Source organism: Haemaphysalis longicornis, unplaced genomic scaffold (assembly GCF_048455015.1).
Source record: "Haemaphysalis longicornis isolate Haplotype H1 unplaced genomic scaffold, Haemaphysalis longicornis Haplotype H1 scaffold_7, whole genome shotgun sequence".
Taxonomy (NCBI): Eukaryota; Metazoa; Arthropoda; class Arachnida; order Ixodida; family Ixodidae; genus Haemaphysalis; species Haemaphysalis longicornis.
The window spans coordinates 158731317-158749096 of record NW_027526422.1 but is presented as its reverse complement, the minus strand read 5'-3'; the positions used below and the strand labels follow the sequence as shown (position 1 = coordinate 158749096).

Genomic DNA, 17780 nt, shown 5'->3' with positions numbered 1-17780 from the left:
ATTGTGCTCTACTCATCGTCAGGTTGTCCTGATAGCCCAAGTGAAGTCCTTTCTAGTATTGGGGGATTCGACACGGTTTAGAATTTCATCCAAAATTGGTCTATGTCATACACAAGTCAGTTCATCTGCACAGCATCATCAATGGGGTGATCATACTGCCCGAGTATGCACTACTTTTTGAGATCGATTCTCATTAACGCTTGTGCCGGGATCCTTGGCACGTAGTACAAATTGGGAGACTAATGATAATTTGGTGTTAAAAATGCAAGTTCCGTAAGGAGTTCCTACTTTTGGTTGGGCTTGAAGAAAACACAAAACCTGAAATCTACAGACGATTTAACACTTTTGCGTTGAAGAGCAAGCTTTTCTCCGAAATTGCTTTGCGGAATTCTGGCGTTGCATTCCGAGCACCCGCCACAGAACATTCTTTTTTACTTTCACTTTTTTACTTAGTCGAAACTCCCATTCATATCTATTGCCTGACATTCAGGACTGCACCCAGAGCGAGTGCCTCTGTGCATCCGGCAATGAGAATTGTCGGCAAACATTTTTTGGGGGCAACTGCCCGCAGTTAAATTCCCCGAATATTCCCCTTAAAGGTTAAGGACCAAACAACGCAGAAAAACACTATACTGGATAAAAACTCTCATTATCGGGCAGCAGATGCACACCCCATCGGCATTGTCCGCACACTGCCACGCACTGAGGCTAAGATGGCATTATGATAATGGTGTGCCCGTCCCTAGGGTAGCATTATATTGAAAGGGCGGTTATGGTAACACATACTAAAAGAGAAACGCTTCGTGCAGACGACTTAAGAGTGGTTCGGTGCATCAAACAGGCAGTAGTCCCTCATGCCGGGGTCTTCAAGGGACTGGTAAATATTGCAGTGAAATCAAACGAACACGCCAAACCACTTGTCATACAGACGGCAAGGTTAATGAATATAGGACGGCCATAAATTCTCAGCATCTGTCTTGGTGAATCAAGGCTCTGACCTTTTCTTCAACTAATGAAGCGAGTTCGCCGGACTAATTTGGTGTAAGACAGTGTTGACTGCGGCAATTCCTACAAGGGTGCCCGTATTCAATCAGCTAAGCTGGTTCAATGACAGAGGTCATTAAAAATGCACCACTGAGTCACTCGTGAAGAGTACCCTTATATACCTGCTCCTCGATATTCGATACTGAAAAAGCATGGTAGCTTGGTATACAATCATCGCAGCAACAGCGCACGAAAGGAAACACAGGCACAAGAGACAAGTAAAGGAGCGGCAGTGTGTTTAAATCGTGTTGATATGCAGATAAGCTTATATAGAAGGAAATTATTATAAAAACTTGAGTTGCTTCTCCTGCATGGTGCCAGCGATGTCTGGCTGATAACGTCGTTGTTCCCTTCCTGGCAACATCCATAAATAGGAGAGCTCACTGATTCACGGTCGTCCCCGCTACATCGCGCACACCCAATCAATGTCCCTCTAAAGTTTCCATCCGATTCCTAGTATGCCCCTTTCCAGCCAGCCAGCTCCGAAAGTGAGCCTTACGATGCCTTTAAATATTCCCAATGTTGCCAATAGGCCTTCAAAAGCATTGTCTGGGGAGAGGGGATCGGCGCAACGCCAATCGCGTTGGAGTAATTTTTTTATATGTCTCGCGGTTCTATGCAAATTTATTTTGTGTTTCGCGAGCTCCATCTAAACCTACTCAAAGTGGTCCTGGATGCTTGAAAAGCTCCTAAACCGCTCCGAAAGCACCCATCGGGCCTCGGGGGACCAGTAAAAAATGCCCTTCGGAAAATTCCTGCGCGGGGTTTGCTAACAGCTCTGAAGGTACATTTTATTCGCACGCGCACAGGCACCTTAGACAGTGGGGGTCATTTATGTCGCATTCATAGCTCAGTTTCTAGAGCATAGACAAACGATCACAAGTCTGTGCGTTGACACCACACGGAGCTAAATCTTTTTTACATTTTCTTTCTAAATATTTTCAAGTTCCTTTGCTCCCACCAGGAAAAGCCAACCATTTCTGAGAGTATTTTCCCGTTGGTTAATGGCCTGCCCTATGTACTGACATGTGTTGTCAGCAATTCTTGCATTTTTTTATTGGACCCCTTACTTACTAGGCTGTGGGTCCAAACAGTTTTTGCGTATGTTTTGTAGCGCCACAAAGAACAATATATTGAATTGAATTGAATTGAATCAATGACCCTCTTAATCCTAATAATAAGTTATACCTACATATGTATGTATGTATGTATGTATGTAAGTATGTATATTTATAATATATGCATGTGTGTGTGTGCGGCCGTGGGTGTATGCGTGTGGTTGTGTGCCTGTGCTCCCGTCGTAGAGCATTTCCGCTTTTCCCATTGCGTAGGCCCAGCAACGCTGTGTGCAGTTTGCATTAATTAATTTTCTTTGAGATAAAACTGCAAAGTACCGTTTTGTAGTTTCATTTTGCTAGTTTTACAAGGTCTTTTTCCGTCGTGTATTTTGGCAGTACGGTGTCTTCGATGGTGAATTCACAGGCGGCCGTGCTATACATGGATGTGGTGACTCCCTTCGTCAAAGTGTCCAGCACACGAGTCACTTTTACGATAAGAATGCTGGGTAATAACTTTCTGCTCATCCTGTTTTGAAACTATTAAAGGAATGGCTATTAAAACCTCAACTCCTCCACCGAACAGCATTCGCAGCTGGCCTCATTATGACTGGATTCAGCTTGTCTGTCCCATACTTGGGTTCCGCCCTGCCGGTAAGTGATGCTCCGAGTGGAATCATGCATAAACGCCCTTTAATATAAGATATAGTCTGATCCAGATGTTCTCGAACCTTGAAATAGCAAAGCTACAGTCGGAGATATATTGTTCACAAGCCGATATTTTGGCGCAGTTTTAAGCCACAATCTGCCTCATTTCGTATTGGCATGAACGTATTGCTGAGCCACGTGGTATGTATAATTGTAGGTACCGCCTTCAAGTTGTGCTAACTATATTTCAATACACCTTGTGTTTTAACAGTCGCATTTTATGTAGGAAGATATAACTGAAGAGCAATTTATTTAAAAAGAGTGTAACAGTGCACTAAAACAACCCCACAAAGAAGAAAGACAGCACAGCGTTCTGTCACTTTCCTTCTCCTACCCTTCCCTAAAAAAATTACCAATAGACAAAACCAATAGCGTATTGGGTTATTGACACCAGTAGCTTGTTATGTATCAGTCTACAGGTGTATACGTATAGTGGCCTAGTCCTACGGGTGTATTGGTACCTATTGGTATATTGGCATAGTCCTATAGGTGTAGTGACACATATAGGTGTATTGGAAAGTTATCCTTGGCCTATAGGCGTATTAGTATCATGGGCCCAGTGGAGCACCAATTTCAATATGGCGAAATGGATGCTAAGGCCTTTAGTTCATTGAATTCATTTTACGCTTGCTACCTTCAAAATATTAAAGCCGTTCCACTCAATGTGAAAACTGTATGAAGTGCACAGCAGTGATTCGCCATAATGGGTTGTACCGCCGTTATCTGCTTACTGCTACGACCCCATGCAATTCAAATTTCCCGCCTTCGCAGTGTTCGCGCACACCCTGACTGAAACTGCGCAAGCGGGAATTCTGTTCTTTTGGTGCTTTTCTCCCCGCACGTGCCGGTTTGCACTGCCACATTATGCGTTTACTATCGTAAAAACCAACCCAACGGGCGTCCTTAATTAAAAAAACCATGTGCGCTGCCGGTTAATTACGGATATTTTTTTCTCAAATGTGCATATAGTTTACTTTGCGATAAACAACGGGAAGATGTATGACAAGCGCCAGCGTTTCACGATTTTCGAACGCTTATGACTATATAAACCGCTTGGCTACCCTACTTTTTGGTAGTACCTGTAAACAAAGAGCACCGGACAATGTATTTGACAAATAGATATTCCTTATTGGTCTATTAGGTTAATGACCACAATAGCTATTGGTCTGTAAAGAAATCGAAGCAATAGTCATTGGCGTTCTGGACCAATACATGTCACTCTATCAGACCAATAGATGGTCTGTTGGTTTATAGATAATCAAATAAAACCAATATAGCCTCACGTATAATGCCAATACCTTATTTGTATTCAACCAAAACAATTTTCTATAGGAAGTTATACTAGTGTTGTCTTGGTGTGCTGTAAAAAAGTTTATTAACACGCTTACCGAGAAATCCTTGGGAAGAGCTATGCTCAGAGCACTGATGTAATTTTCTGTTGCAATTTTTTATCAGACACGGGCCTCGCTGCGCAGTGACGTGCTTTGAGGATTTGTGTCTGCATCTTGTACACATAGCTGCAAAGAAGCAGGAACTGATATTACAGATTCTGAAAATGCTGGTCATCATTCGTCAGTCATTCTAAAGCAGTATCAACACAAAAAGCCAAAGAGCTTGAGAACGAATAGCTAAGCTCACGGAGGCATGTGAATGATGGTAGATAAACGTAGTTTGCCTATTGATGCTGAACGGAAAATAGCCAACAATTGCAAGCACACCAGCTGTCCTTATATCAAGATAGAAATGTTTTTTTTTTACATCGCAAGGGAATCATCTGCGCACATTAGTAAAGAAAAAGCTTCGACTGTGCCATTGATTTGAAAATGAGATTCACCACACGATCAGACGAGGGGTACCTCGCGCAGATCAGCAATGATTCTGAAATAGCCGGTTACAGTGAAACTGATTCCCCAACAACCTAATTATGTCACTAATATTGTCAGAATGCTCTCGGCATTAACCTTCAAATAGGAATAAACTCATGAGGGCAAAACACCTTAAATTTTATTTTGCTATACGTCCATGCATAATTTGTTTCCTGGTTTTTAAGGGTCGTCAAACTTCCTAGAAATGTATACTTACATTTGAGCAACCGCTTTTTGCTGCACCTAACCTACTCAAACAGCGATGCTTGCAATTACGGTCTTCAGTTCACATATTACCGTGTCAAGAGACACGTGAGCCGCACATTTATCAGGCCCTAAATAAATGCGTAGTAAATATGCAACACATTGGCATGCAGGCCGTTTCTACCGACCTAGTCGTTCGCCGGCTCAATAAAACGACCCCGCAATGAAAATACTGGCAGTGTACATACAGGACAGACCTAAATTTGAAGGACTAAATATTGGCTAAACTCCTCCCCTTGAGCCCAAATCGGTTCCATTACGCAGAACGGAATGCTACCTTGTTCGAACTGTGCTTCAAACCTCTTCCCAAAAAGAAAACACTTCATATGCCTTTGCGAACGGTCAGGTACCCTCGCTTAGAATGTCCCTTAGAAAGTTTGACAGCAAGCACAACTTCCAAAGGAGCAAAACCTCCAACACGCCAAGCCCATATGCAGTAGAAAAATCACGTGCCACAAGTAATGCGCTCAAGAGTTCCTGTCCATAACACTCTTTACCTGGAAACTAATCATCCACTCACGAACCCTGTTTATTCACTTCCTTCCTTCCTATAGCGAATAAGAGAAAGCCCAAATGTAATTTGTAGTTCTATTTTTAGTTTTTGTGCCTGTTGCAGTCGCGTTGAAATCGTAACTGTACAGTCATGAACAAATGAAATGTGATCACGGCACAATAAACCCAAACTCAAAAATAGTGCGATTTCTTTTCATTCATGTCAACTGACGTGTGGCCTAATTTCGTTAACAAACATGCCAAATATACTAATAGCACGCCATTATTGGACATCCACGAACAGAATTTTCAATTTGGTGTGTTCGCGTTTGTATTTTTAGTTTTCCGCTTTTTTTTGTCTGTGACTATACATATGCTGCCAAAGATGAATTTTTATTCAAGATGACAGAACACTTTGGGCAGAGGCCACTTTCTTAAAACTTTTTAGAAGGCATCGTTTGCTACATGTTGTGTTCAAAGTGTATCCCGTCTCCCCATTTCCGTGCCTTCGCAAATCGACAAGCGCTGAATATGTTTTGCTCTTTCGCAATGTCCCCGCAGATGTTCATACTCGCCAACGCGGCTATCACCGGACCCTTTGTAGGACTCCTTCTTCTCGGTTTAACAGCGCCGTTCGCAAACTCCAAGGTACGTTGCGCTTGTCTCAGGAGGAATACAGGTTGACACCAGTGTCCGCAGGCACGTTTGAGCACACACCTGTTTATATAGAGAGCAACTTCTCCCAGCTGCCTAAACTGCTTTTTTATCTACAGAACCCTCTAAGAATAGCCCTTAAAGAAAGGAAACGAGAAAATTGTTATTTGAGAGCTTAAACGCTTATGTGAAAGCATAAAAATCGCCACTTGTTTGTGTACCAAGAAGCAAGGATATAAATTTAGAGGTCGTGTGCAGAGCTTGCAGGGGAAGCAAGTTTATTGTAGAGTGGAAATCTTTAGGGTACTCAGTAAGTAAGAATGCCGTGAAGATGGTGCTAAGTAAACTACCCCAAATATTTTATTTAATGCAATTAATATCCCGCGCGGTAAATCAATGGTTATTGCGTTGTGCTGCTAAGCCCAAGGACGCAGGTTCCCTACCATCAACATACTGTTCATGTTGCTTCTATGGAGATATCCGATTGCTTTTAAACATCCATTTCTTGCTCCTCAAAGTTGTTGCTCTCCTCAGGTAATTTGTCCAGTTTGCTTTCTGGAATTTTTTCTTGTTTTATAAAATATCATGAAATCTTCTCCCAGTACATTGTATCTTGAGAAGACTGCTATTGTTTGAGTAAGATATTCGAAACATTTCTTTTGTTGGATGTTCTTCCTTTTATCTAAGGAGTTGTTTATTTTATTGGTCACGTACGCGTTGTTTTTCTCGGTAGAACATAGCATTGTCCAAAATAACGTCAATGTTTCGATTCATTCTTTTATTTTTAAGCAAAATATTGACAGGCAGGGTTTGCACGTGAGGGCTGGTTTAGAAACTGTTATACGTTATGGGGTAATTTTCTGCATAGCTCGCACACTCACCGATTTCCGCGTGGGGAATAGCAATGGCTAGGGTAAATGAAGAGGCCATCTGTATTTACTGTGCCACGCTATCACAATTTTAAATGGCGTCTAACCTCTACCTTCTGCATGGCAAAAGTGTTTGATGCACAAATACAGTACAGCCTCGTTGTGGAAATTGCATCAGGACAGTGGTGAAAATTTCAGGCGAATTACTTCGTTTCCCCCTTACAAACAGTTATCTTTCGTTCGTTTCCTTCGACTTCGAAATATAAACCTAAGCAATAGATTTTATGCCAGCAATAAAATGTCGGATTCGAAAAACTAAGACAACATTTTCATAAAAAAGGAGCGAAGACACCATACATTTATCGCAGGTGCTCGAGACGGAAATAATGATCTTGTTTCTGAACCGCTACGTTTATTTGCCCCCCGATTTTCTAGCGGTAGGTATCTTACGAGATAATACGTTTAAAACGTAAACCTTCACAGTTTCTGTTCGATTACTTCCCCAATGCCAGTCGATCGCTTCGTAGCTACCTTGTTTGCTGGTTGTTTTTGTCACGTGCTTATCAGCACGCTTTATACATTCGCTGTTTTCCTGCCCGAACAGCCGCCTGATTGCTGCTTCTTTGGCGCTGGCGTTCGTCCTCGTCTATTTCAATGGGCTAAGTTATCCGCCAGAAGATAATTGAGAGTTTTAAAGATCATTGTGGAAAGTTAACTGATGCAGAGACTATTTTAGAAGCGTATTTTTGCGAACCACCCTAGACTATTTGCTCTCTTTTTGGGGTCACTTGCTGGCCTAAACCACATGGGGGTGGTTGACGCGGCAAAGCTACACATGCGCTTGCAGGCGTGCCGTAGTGGAGGGCTTCAGGCTAGTTTTGGCCACCTGTGTATCTAACGCGCAACGAAATATCCACGCAAGGGTGCTTTCGCTTTTGGACTTCATCTGAAAATCAGCCATCGCAGCCGGGATTTAACCAGTGTCTTCGGCATCAGCACCAACACGCCTTAAACGCTCAGCCACCACGGAGGATCACTGGTTATCCCAATTTTCTTTACACCGAAGTAGTCTACGGCTAGGATCAACCAGTTAATCGCTGTTGACTAACCCAGCGTATGGAAAATGCGTCAGAAATACACAAAGGTCCCGGGGCCCCCATATGATATGGTAGCTCATATTCCTCCTGCATATTGCATATCTCTCCAGCCAAGCACTTAGGTTCAGAGGTGAAGCGGACTGTAAGGATATCTGTGCGACCTTGAGGTATGTAAGCTGGCTTTCCGACATCGTGTACATCACATTGAAGCATTTCCACCTGCGAGTGACTATGCTTGCAGATACAGTTTGTGCTGCTCTCCACCGCTGTCATGCATTCTCCTCGCCACTAGCGTCGTCTCTCTCCTCTCTGACAATTCGCAATGTCACGCGCTCTCCTGCGGTGGCCTGTGCGATGCAAAAGAGCCCACCTTGTGATTGGTGAATCCGCGCTGTAAAAAACGTGATTGTCTCAACCCACAAATTGTGTGTGTTCTAAGCCTATGACATAGATGTCGCGCAAGTGTCCTTATAATCCTACATAACAAATCCCCCAGTATAGGTGGACACCAGCATAGCAAATCCCCCCAAACGCCCTCTTCGCTGGATTTCCCTCTTCCCAGGGTCCAAGACCTCTGTTCTTTAGAGCTGATTTCCTTGTTCTGAAGTTAATCTAGTGTTGTTGTTTTTTTCTGTTTAAGCGGATGTTTCACTTCGATTTCTGTAATCCTGACAATACTATCCCTTACTTCATGGTCACATACGGCAGATATTGATATGGTTCGTGTCAGGGATGCAGCGTTGAGCCAGAATGAGCGTCGGTTTACATTATGCAATGAATAGTAACTAGGGCTTCACCTTCGCACATAACCATCAACAAATTCCGCGTCAACTACCCAGAGGAGAATTAGGAACGTGCAGTGTGTATAAGCGTACAGGTCGCCTATAATCAAAGACGTCATACGTAACCATTCCTATCTAGCCTATAGCAGGCCAGTGGAGTACGGAAATTATTAACGTATTGTTTCAGTGGTAACCTAGCGATAAGAAAAAAACTTCGCCACCATTTAATTTCGCGAAGAGTAGTTGAAAATTGGTTAAAAGCTTTTTAGGAGCACCCGGAGACATTATTCTGTAGAAAGCCGTGTACATTTATAGCTAGCCCAGGATAATAAATCATTTATAGCTAGCCCAGGATATTAAATCAAAGAATAGCTGCAATTTCAAATATTACACTTCAATTGTTCGCGGCATTGCAGACTCGCATGATCTTGGAGGTCAGTGAATCTCTGCTTCTGCCGTTACCATTTGAACACCTATCGGGCAAAGGCAATTGACACATGAACCTTGCATGCAGATGTAAAAATTATTAACCTCCCGGCGTTAGAAATGACTATAGTCACAGTTTTTAACTAAATTTGAAACATGCCTAGCTTAAACACATTTTGATAATGAAATACTGTATTTGAGTAAACATCAACGTTATTTGAACACGCTCATACAAAGCATTGAGGCTCAGCAGGCTCCCGCATACATGCTGCAGCTCCTCACACAATACGTGCTCTATTTACCAGAAACGAGGCAAACGAGATTTCGGGGTACGTAATCTTAACGCGGAAAACTGATTATATTCTCGGCTACTCTCAGCATAATTCAGATGGACCGTTAACTTTTTTCCCTTCTTTTTTCGGGAGCTTCTGGGCAGTGCAGTCACCCAATCAGGGAGACGCTAATCTTCATATTGCCGCGAACCATACATTGGTTTTGTTTATTTGTGTTTTGCTTTTACCGCCCGGCTGCGCCGGTCTGTGTTATCTCTGCACCAAGGGAAGCGCGTGTTCCATTTTTTCTTTCGGTGCCGCATGTGTTATCTGTTGTGATAGGGAGAGCATTCCGATCTAACGTGAACAGCCCAGAATAATCTTCTTGGATCTACTACGTTCGCGCTGCGAATCGACGTTTCGAGAACCACGCGCGCCAAAAGATAAAAAGCCTGCAGTGCGGACGCCGGGGCATTCGATTCGACGACACTCGCCTGTGCAAGTCACTTTGTTGACCGCTGCTTCGCCGCCTCTGTATTCTTTTGAGTTGTTAGGGGAGCACAAGTTCGCTCCAATAAACGTATTTCTCATTCAAGACAACTGCTTCGTCCTTGTCTTCGTGACATCTGGTGGAGGTGCTGGGTACGCACCCTTCATGCCCACTACAACCTCGAAAAGCCGCCAAGCCAATCCAACAAGAGCCAGCCCCCGCCTGCAAGATTTACCGCCCGAGTTCGGTTTGATGCCAGAAGGGCCCAGGAAAAGGAACGCTGCAACCAACACCATGGTGCAAGAAACAACGTCGCCAATCGTCCTGCAGCAGCCCCGGGAACCGCCATCGTTCCGAGGAGCCCCCGCAGAAGACCCAGAAGAATGGTTGGAGAAACTGGAGCGCGTCCGGAAATTCAACAGGTGGGACGACGCAGAAACGTTCCGGCACGTTTTCTTTTACTTGGAAGATTCGGCTCGCACTTGGTTCGAGAACCACGAGAGCTCCTTGACAAACTGGGCTCAGTTCAAAAGCGAGTTTACTAAGACCTTCACTACCGTCGTGCGGAAAGAAAGAGCCGCCCTTTTGTTGGAAACGCGCACGCAACACCCCAACGAAGGTGTCGTGATCTTCGTTGAGGAGATGAAGCAGCTATTTCGCCGGGCGGACCCCGAAATGACGGAAGAAAAGAAGTTGCGCTTCTTAATGCGCGGAGTGAAGGAGGAACTGTTTGCTGGACTTGTCCGAAATCCGCCCAAAACCGTCGCCGAATTCGTGACCGAAGCCAGCACCATTGAGAAAGCCCTCGAAATGCGTGCTAAGCAGTATGACCACAACTTTGTTGGCGCGGCCAATGCGAACGACTTTGGCAGCACGCGGATCCCGGCCGACAGCCTACGCGAGACTATCCGCGCAATAGTGAGAGAGGAGCTGCGGAAACTTCTTCCAACGCCGCCGCAGCCCCAAGTCGCTTCCCTCACCGACGTGATTAGAGAAGAAGTGCAACCAGCGTTGGGAACTTCTACGCCATCCGAGGTACCCCGAGAGCCACAAGCTATGACATACTCCGCGGCTGTTCGTCGACCCCGCCCTGCTCCAACACGCCGTCAAGAGGCCCCGCCGTACCGCCGCCCACTGTCACCCGCCCGACCCCCGGTAGCCCGAAACCAGACGCCGAGGAAGACGGACGTATGGCGAACTCCCGATAACCATCCTCTGTGCTACCACTGCGGAGAGGCCGACCACATTTACCGTCGCTGCCCATACAAAAGACTCGGACTGCGTGGTTTCTCCGTCGACGCACCTCGCCCTCTCCCTGGCCAACGACCAAGTGAGATCAACGAGTATCTATCTGAAAACAGCCGTGGCCCAGCGCGTTTCAACCGTTCGCCGTCGCCCTACCCCTACCAATTGCCGAACCGCCGTAGCAACGCTGACTTCGCCCGTGGAAGGTCCCCCAGCCCACGCGTGGGAAACTAAAGGCGGCAACTTCTGGAGGTGAAGTTGCTCTACGGCGAAAAACTAGAAACCCTCCAACGACGCAAGGACGCGCTGAAGACAGTGATTCACGACATGCCCTCATCCCGACGACCCGACCTAACCCTGACGAGACTCCCGAACACGACGACAGCTACACGGCGCGACGCGTACCCGACCTGACCGAGACGTCCGTTGAGAAGACGACGACAACGACGATGCACAGTGCCCGACCATCAACACGTACAAGCAGAGATACGACGCCCCGACGAACCCGGAACTCGAGGACGACTGCATCTGACGTTAAGGTGTCCATCGACGGCTTTGACGTAGTCGCCCTCGTAGACACGGGAGCTGACTATTCGGTAATGAGCGGACCATTTGCGTCTAAACTGAAGAAAGTTATGACCAGATGGGACGGTCCGCACATACGCACAGCAGGAGGCCACCTCATGACGCCAAGTGGAACGTGCACATCGCGCGTCACCATAGACGGCACAACGTACCCTGCGGCGTTCGTTGTTCTGCCTAACTGCTCCCGCGACGTGATTCTCGGAATGGACTTTTTGACGGACAACGGCGCAATAATTGATCGGCAGACCAAGTCGATAACATTTTCCTCCAATCACTCCACGACGCCGCAGCCGAACCCCGATCACCGTGCTGCTGTCAGGATCGCCGACGATCACATCACCCTGCCACCCCGCGCAAGCTTGATGATCGCAGTCTACTGTGAGGATGCTGCTTCTGACATCGACGCTATCGTAGAGAGTGATCGAAGGTTGCTTCTCGACCGTGGTGTCTCCGTCGCAAGAGGCATTGCGCACTTTAAGCAACGCCAATCTCACGTTTTGGTCACTAATTTCACCGAAGAGTACCAGCATTTAAACAAGGGAGCTGCAATTGCGTTCCTCGAAGAAACGCAAGAAGCAAGTGATGTGATCGCAGTCGCCGACTTTGAACGCACACCCGTAGAAACATTCAAGCTCCCGCAGCCATTCGACGTGAATCCGGCGCTACCGCAAGAACAACGGAAAAAAGTCTTGGCTTTGCTGCGTCGCTATAGCGAATGTTTTTCGTCGAGCGCAAAACTACGTCAGACCCCTCTAGCGAAGCACCGAATAATAACCGAAGATGGAGCCCGACCTACCCGACAGTCACCGTACCGCGTCTCTTCACACGAACGGGAAGCCATCCGGACTCAAGTCGACGACATGCTGAGCGATGACATTATACAGCCATCGAAAAGCCCCTGGGCTGCGCCCGTCGTACTCGTAAAGAAAAAAGACGGCACATTAAGGTTTTGCGTTGACTACCGGCGACTGAACAAAATCACGAAAAAGGACGTGTACCCCCTCCCCCGAATCGACGACGCCCTCGACCACCTCTGCCACGCGAAGTACTTCTCATCGCTGGACCTGAAGACCGGCTACTGGCAAATTGAAGTGGACGAGAGAGACCGAGAGAAGACTGCATTTATAACCCCAGACGGCCTATACGAGTTCAAGGTGATGCCGTTTGGGCTGCGCACAGCACCAGCGACGTTTCAAAGAGTCATGGACACTGTGCTAGCTGGCCTTAAGTGGCACACCTGCCTCGTATACCTCGACGACGTAGTGGTATTCGCCCGGACTTTCGAAGAACACCTTGCAAGGTTGGAGTCTGTACTCGAGGCCATTCGTACGTCGGGGTTGATGCTGAAGCCTGAAAAGTGCCGTTTCGCATACGGGGAACTCAAGTTCTTGGGCCACGTCGTCAACGCCGCGGGAGTCCTACCTGACCCGGCAAAACCTTCAGCCATTGCGAACTTCCCAAGGCCGAAAGACAAGAAGGGCGTGCGGAGCTTTTCGGGCTGTGCGCATACTACCGGCGCTTCGTCGCAAACTTCGCACGCATTGCAGAGCCACTCACGCGCTTGACGAAAGATAGCACCCCTTTCAGCTGGGAAAACGACCACGAAAAAGCATTCGGAGAGCTGCAAAAACGCCTGCAAAGCCCGCCCGTGCTCGCTCATTTCTACGGAAATGCCGAAACGGAAATGCATACGGACGCCAGTGATGTAGGCTTGGGTGCCGTCCTTGTCCAAAAGCAAAGCGGCTGCGAAAGGGTAATCGCCTATGCTAGCCGTGGTCTGTCGAAGGAGGAGAAAAATTATTCTGCCTCTGAGAAAGAGTGCCTGGCTATTATATGGGCGATTTCAAAATTTCGCCCATACGTGTATGGAAGGCCATTCAAGGTTGTAACAGACCACCATGCGCTGTGTTGGCTCGCCAATTTGAAGGACTCCTCTGGCCGTCTTTGGCGGTGGAGCTTGCGCCTGCAGGAGTTCGACGTTACAGTCGTTTATAAATCCGGCAGGAAACACTCCGACGCCGACTGCCTGTCCCGCGCCCCCGTCGACCCACCACCACAAGACTCTGATGAAGACAGCGCGTTCTTCGGGATCGTGACAGAGAGCGACCTAGCCGCCCAGCAGCGTGCCGACCCCGACTTACGCGTCATAATCGAGTACCTCGAGGGATGCAACGTTGCCGTCCCTAGGACCTTCAAACGCAGCTTACCAGCATTCAGCCTGTGAAGAAGAAGAATTTCAGCCCCGGAACAAGAGCGAATTACCTTCTCGTCATCCCCGCGGACCTTCGTGACGAAATTTTGGAAGCGTGCCACGACGACCCGTCTTCCGGACATCTGGGCACAGCCCGCACTATTGGAAAAATCAAGGCGAGGTACTACTGGCCCGGCCTTACCTCTGACGTCACCCACTACGTCCGGAGCTGCCGTGACTGCCAGCGACGAAAAACGCCGCCGACAAGACCCGCCGGACTTTTGCAACCGATCACCGTCCCATCGAGACCATTTCAACAGATTGGAATGGACCTTTTAGGCCCGTTCCCTACGTCACGATCACAGAACAAGTGGATTGTCGTAGCGACAGACTACATGACGCGCTACGCAGAGACCTCCGCTCTTCCGAGGGGGACTGCACAAGAAGTGGCGAAGTTCTTTATAAGCCAAGTTGTACTGCGACATGGAGCCCCGGAAGTCCTAATCACAGACCGCGGAACGGCATTTACTGCGGAGCTGATGCAAGGAGTATTACGCTACAGCAACACGGATCACCGAAGAACGACGGCGTACCACCCCCAAACGAACGGACTAACAGAACGTCTGAACAAGACAATCGCAGATATGCTGTCAATGTACGTTGACGTTTAACATAAGACTTGGGACGAAGTGCTCCCGTATGTCACGTTTGCGTACAACACGGCTATCCAGGAGACGACACAGCTGACGCCGTTCGAGCTTGTCTACGATAGAAGGCCGACTACGATGCTCGACGCCATGCTTCCGCACGTAGAAGACGACGACCTCAACGCCGACGTCCACGGATATCTTCAATGTGCGCAGGAGGCCCGCCAGCTCGCTCGAGTTCGTATAACAGACCAGCAGCTGGTGGATGCGGGCCGCTACAACCTCCGACGCCGAGACGCCGAGTACCAACCAGGGGATCGTATGTGGGTTTGGACTCCCATCCGACGACGCGGACTCAGTGAGAAGCTCCTGCGACGGTATTTCAGACCCTACCAGATTCTACGACGTGTTGGCCAACTTACCTATGAAGTGATCCCCGATGGTGACTCCAGCACATCACGACGACGCACGCGGCCTGAAGTCGTCCACGTGGTTCGCTTAAAACCTTTCTATGGACGATGACGAACTTTTATTTTCATTTGTTCGGACTGTCGCTTATGTTAGCATCGGGTCGATACACTCTTAGAGGGGGGGGGGGGGGAAGGCCGCGAACCATACATTGGTTTTGTTTATTTGTGTTTTGCTTTTACCGCCCGGCTGCGCCGGTCTGTGTTATCTCTGCACCAAGGGAAGCGCGTGTGCCATTCTTTCTTTCTGTGCCGCATGTGTTATCTGTTGTGATAGGGAGAGCATTCCGATCTAACGTGAACAGCCCAGAATAATCTTCTTGGATCTACTATGTTCGCGATGCGAATCGACGTTTCGAGAACCACGCGCGCCAAAAGATAAAAAGCCTGCAGTGCGGACGCCGGGGCATTCGATTCGACGACACTCGCCTGTGCAAGTCACTTTGTTGACCGCTGCTTCGCCGCCTCTGTATTCTTTTGAGTTGTTAGGGGAGCACAAGTTCGCTCCAATAAACGTATTTCTCATTCAAGACAACTGCTTCGTCCTTGTCTTCGTGACAATATCTTTCGCAGGGTGCCGGCACCGCAACTCTCGTGATGGTGGCCTACCAGCTTGCGCACATGCTTTGCAGACTGCAGAATGGCATGCGTGAACAAAGAATGCCCGTGAGCATTGAATACTGTCCAGACAACACCACTTCGACTCTTAATGTGCATAATGTCACCTTGGCCACATCAGACGCAACGTAAGTTCAGCTTCAGCAAAAGCCATTGGTATAACGAAGCAACAAACATGGGGTATTTCCAGACAGAACAGCAAAACGAAATTACAGGAACTTTAATTTCTGAAATAATTCACTGTGTATCTTTCACGCAATAGTAAAGAATACGCGAGCACGTCTTACCACTTGTTATGAGTTTAAAACCTGAACTCAAGTATTTCTTGTTCAACACTCTAAAACGGACATAACACCAAATGGACATCACGGCATTGTGGGCGCCGCCTTTGAGCCTAAGGAAATTCTCCTACGTCGCTTTTCAGCGGGGCTATACGTGCGTGACCATCTGGCCGCTTGGAAGTTGAACTGATGCTTGAAAGCCACCCATCGGGTGTACACGGAGCTCTGCCGCGAAGTGGTCGATTGGGCTTGGTGGCCGTGCATCGGCGCCCCATACGGGGTGTAGCTTCAACGGCCACAATGGGGCAGTAGAGGGGGCTTCTCTGCATGAGATCGGATTCCTCGACCTCCATTCTCTGGGTGGTGCGTGGAAATGTGTCCCGAAACTCTAGCTCCCTAAAGGAGCTATATAGATGAACTCTAGAGACAAAGCTGCAATGAGTGCGCCGGCATTGAGTGCGTCTGTGCGGTGCGGAAGCCACGTTTGCTCGGCAGTAAATGTTTCGCCCCTTGGTAACGCTAGCGCTAACTCGCGTTCCCTCGCAACAGCGCCGCTCCAGCTTGTCAGGCTCCTAACAAAAACAGGCACAATTCGTGTAAGGCTAGGCAGGGCACAGGCTTCTCTCCGAGACAGCTACGCATCCCATGGTTCGGGTGGTAAATACCCGCGCTCGCCGCCTCCTGACGCATGCAGCAGATAGAGACGCCACGCCGCCATCTACCCGTCTTTGAAGCCAAAGTATACCCGCATTCGGCCATGCCTCGTAGAGGCCGATGGAATATAAGACAGCCGTATACTCGCCTTCGTAGTGCAAGAAAATTTAAGTGTCTTTCTCTACTCCACGAACCAACGCCTTCTTTTTTCCTCAATGGGTCAATAGTTGCTCGCGCTCTACAACCAACGCACCTTGCCAGGTATATAGTTTGTGTTGCTTTTAGGGTCCTCTTGTTATAACCCTTATTGTTGTTAAACCTCATGCACTCGCGATGCCATCCTTACATATTGAAATGGTGTGTCAAAAATTACACAGTTTCTCTGAGCCAGCCACAAAATAGGGAAAATTCGAATGCGTAACTGCTCATACAGTGTTTTCGATGCACCCCCATGGGCAAGTGCTACTGCTTGTGAAGGTAACACTTTGCTAGGCTTCAAACACTCAGCAAGGTTTCGAGTACCCGCACAGCTTTGTTCCCATCGGCCCTTTTATTGATTGATTGATTGATTGATTGATTGATTGATTGATTGATTGATTGATTGATTGATTGATTGATTGATTGATTGATTGATTGATTGATTGATTGATTGATTGATTGATTGATTGATTGATTGAAAAAATGATATCATTTGGCATTTGTGAGGCACTTTTCAATTCACCTCTGTTTTTGTGTGCCTCTGCGATAAGCGTGATTCTAGTAGGAGAGGAAATTACCGCAAGTGCGGCTAAGATATAGGTGCGTGGGCGTCATCATCCCCGTGTATTTCTTAAGGCTTTCCTTCTTTCAGTTGCTAAAAAGCCTCGCTTGGCCATTCGCTTTCCATAGGCCTATATTAAACTTCGTTCTCAAAGCCCTTCTCAAAGTTTAACTAGCTATCACTCAACGGCACAGTCACTTTACGTGAAGCGGGGGGGGCGCACGGTTTGACAATCGAAAACTCAAGTAGTAACGTTTGGCTTAACGTCAGTGGGCGCGTATCGCCATTTCTTTCTTCTCAGTGTACCGCAACCA

At 47.4% G+C, this 17780-nt stretch overlaps 1 protein-coding gene across 1 annotated transcript in view; it reads left to right on the top strand.

Moving 5' to 3' along the window:
• Positions 1-17780, top strand: part of LOC144145389 (sodium-coupled monocarboxylate transporter 1-like) — an 82475-nt gene that overhangs the window by 50257 nt on the left and 14438 nt on the right. The window contains exons 9-12 of the mRNA XM_077676976.1: positions 2499-2608; positions 2686-2753; positions 5990-6076; positions 15727-15899. Coding sequence (XP_077533102.1) covers positions 2499-2608; positions 2686-2753; positions 5990-6076; positions 15727-15899 — 438 coding nt within the window. The remainder of the gene's footprint in view (positions 1-2498; positions 2609-2685; positions 2754-5989; positions 6077-15726; positions 15900-17780) is intronic.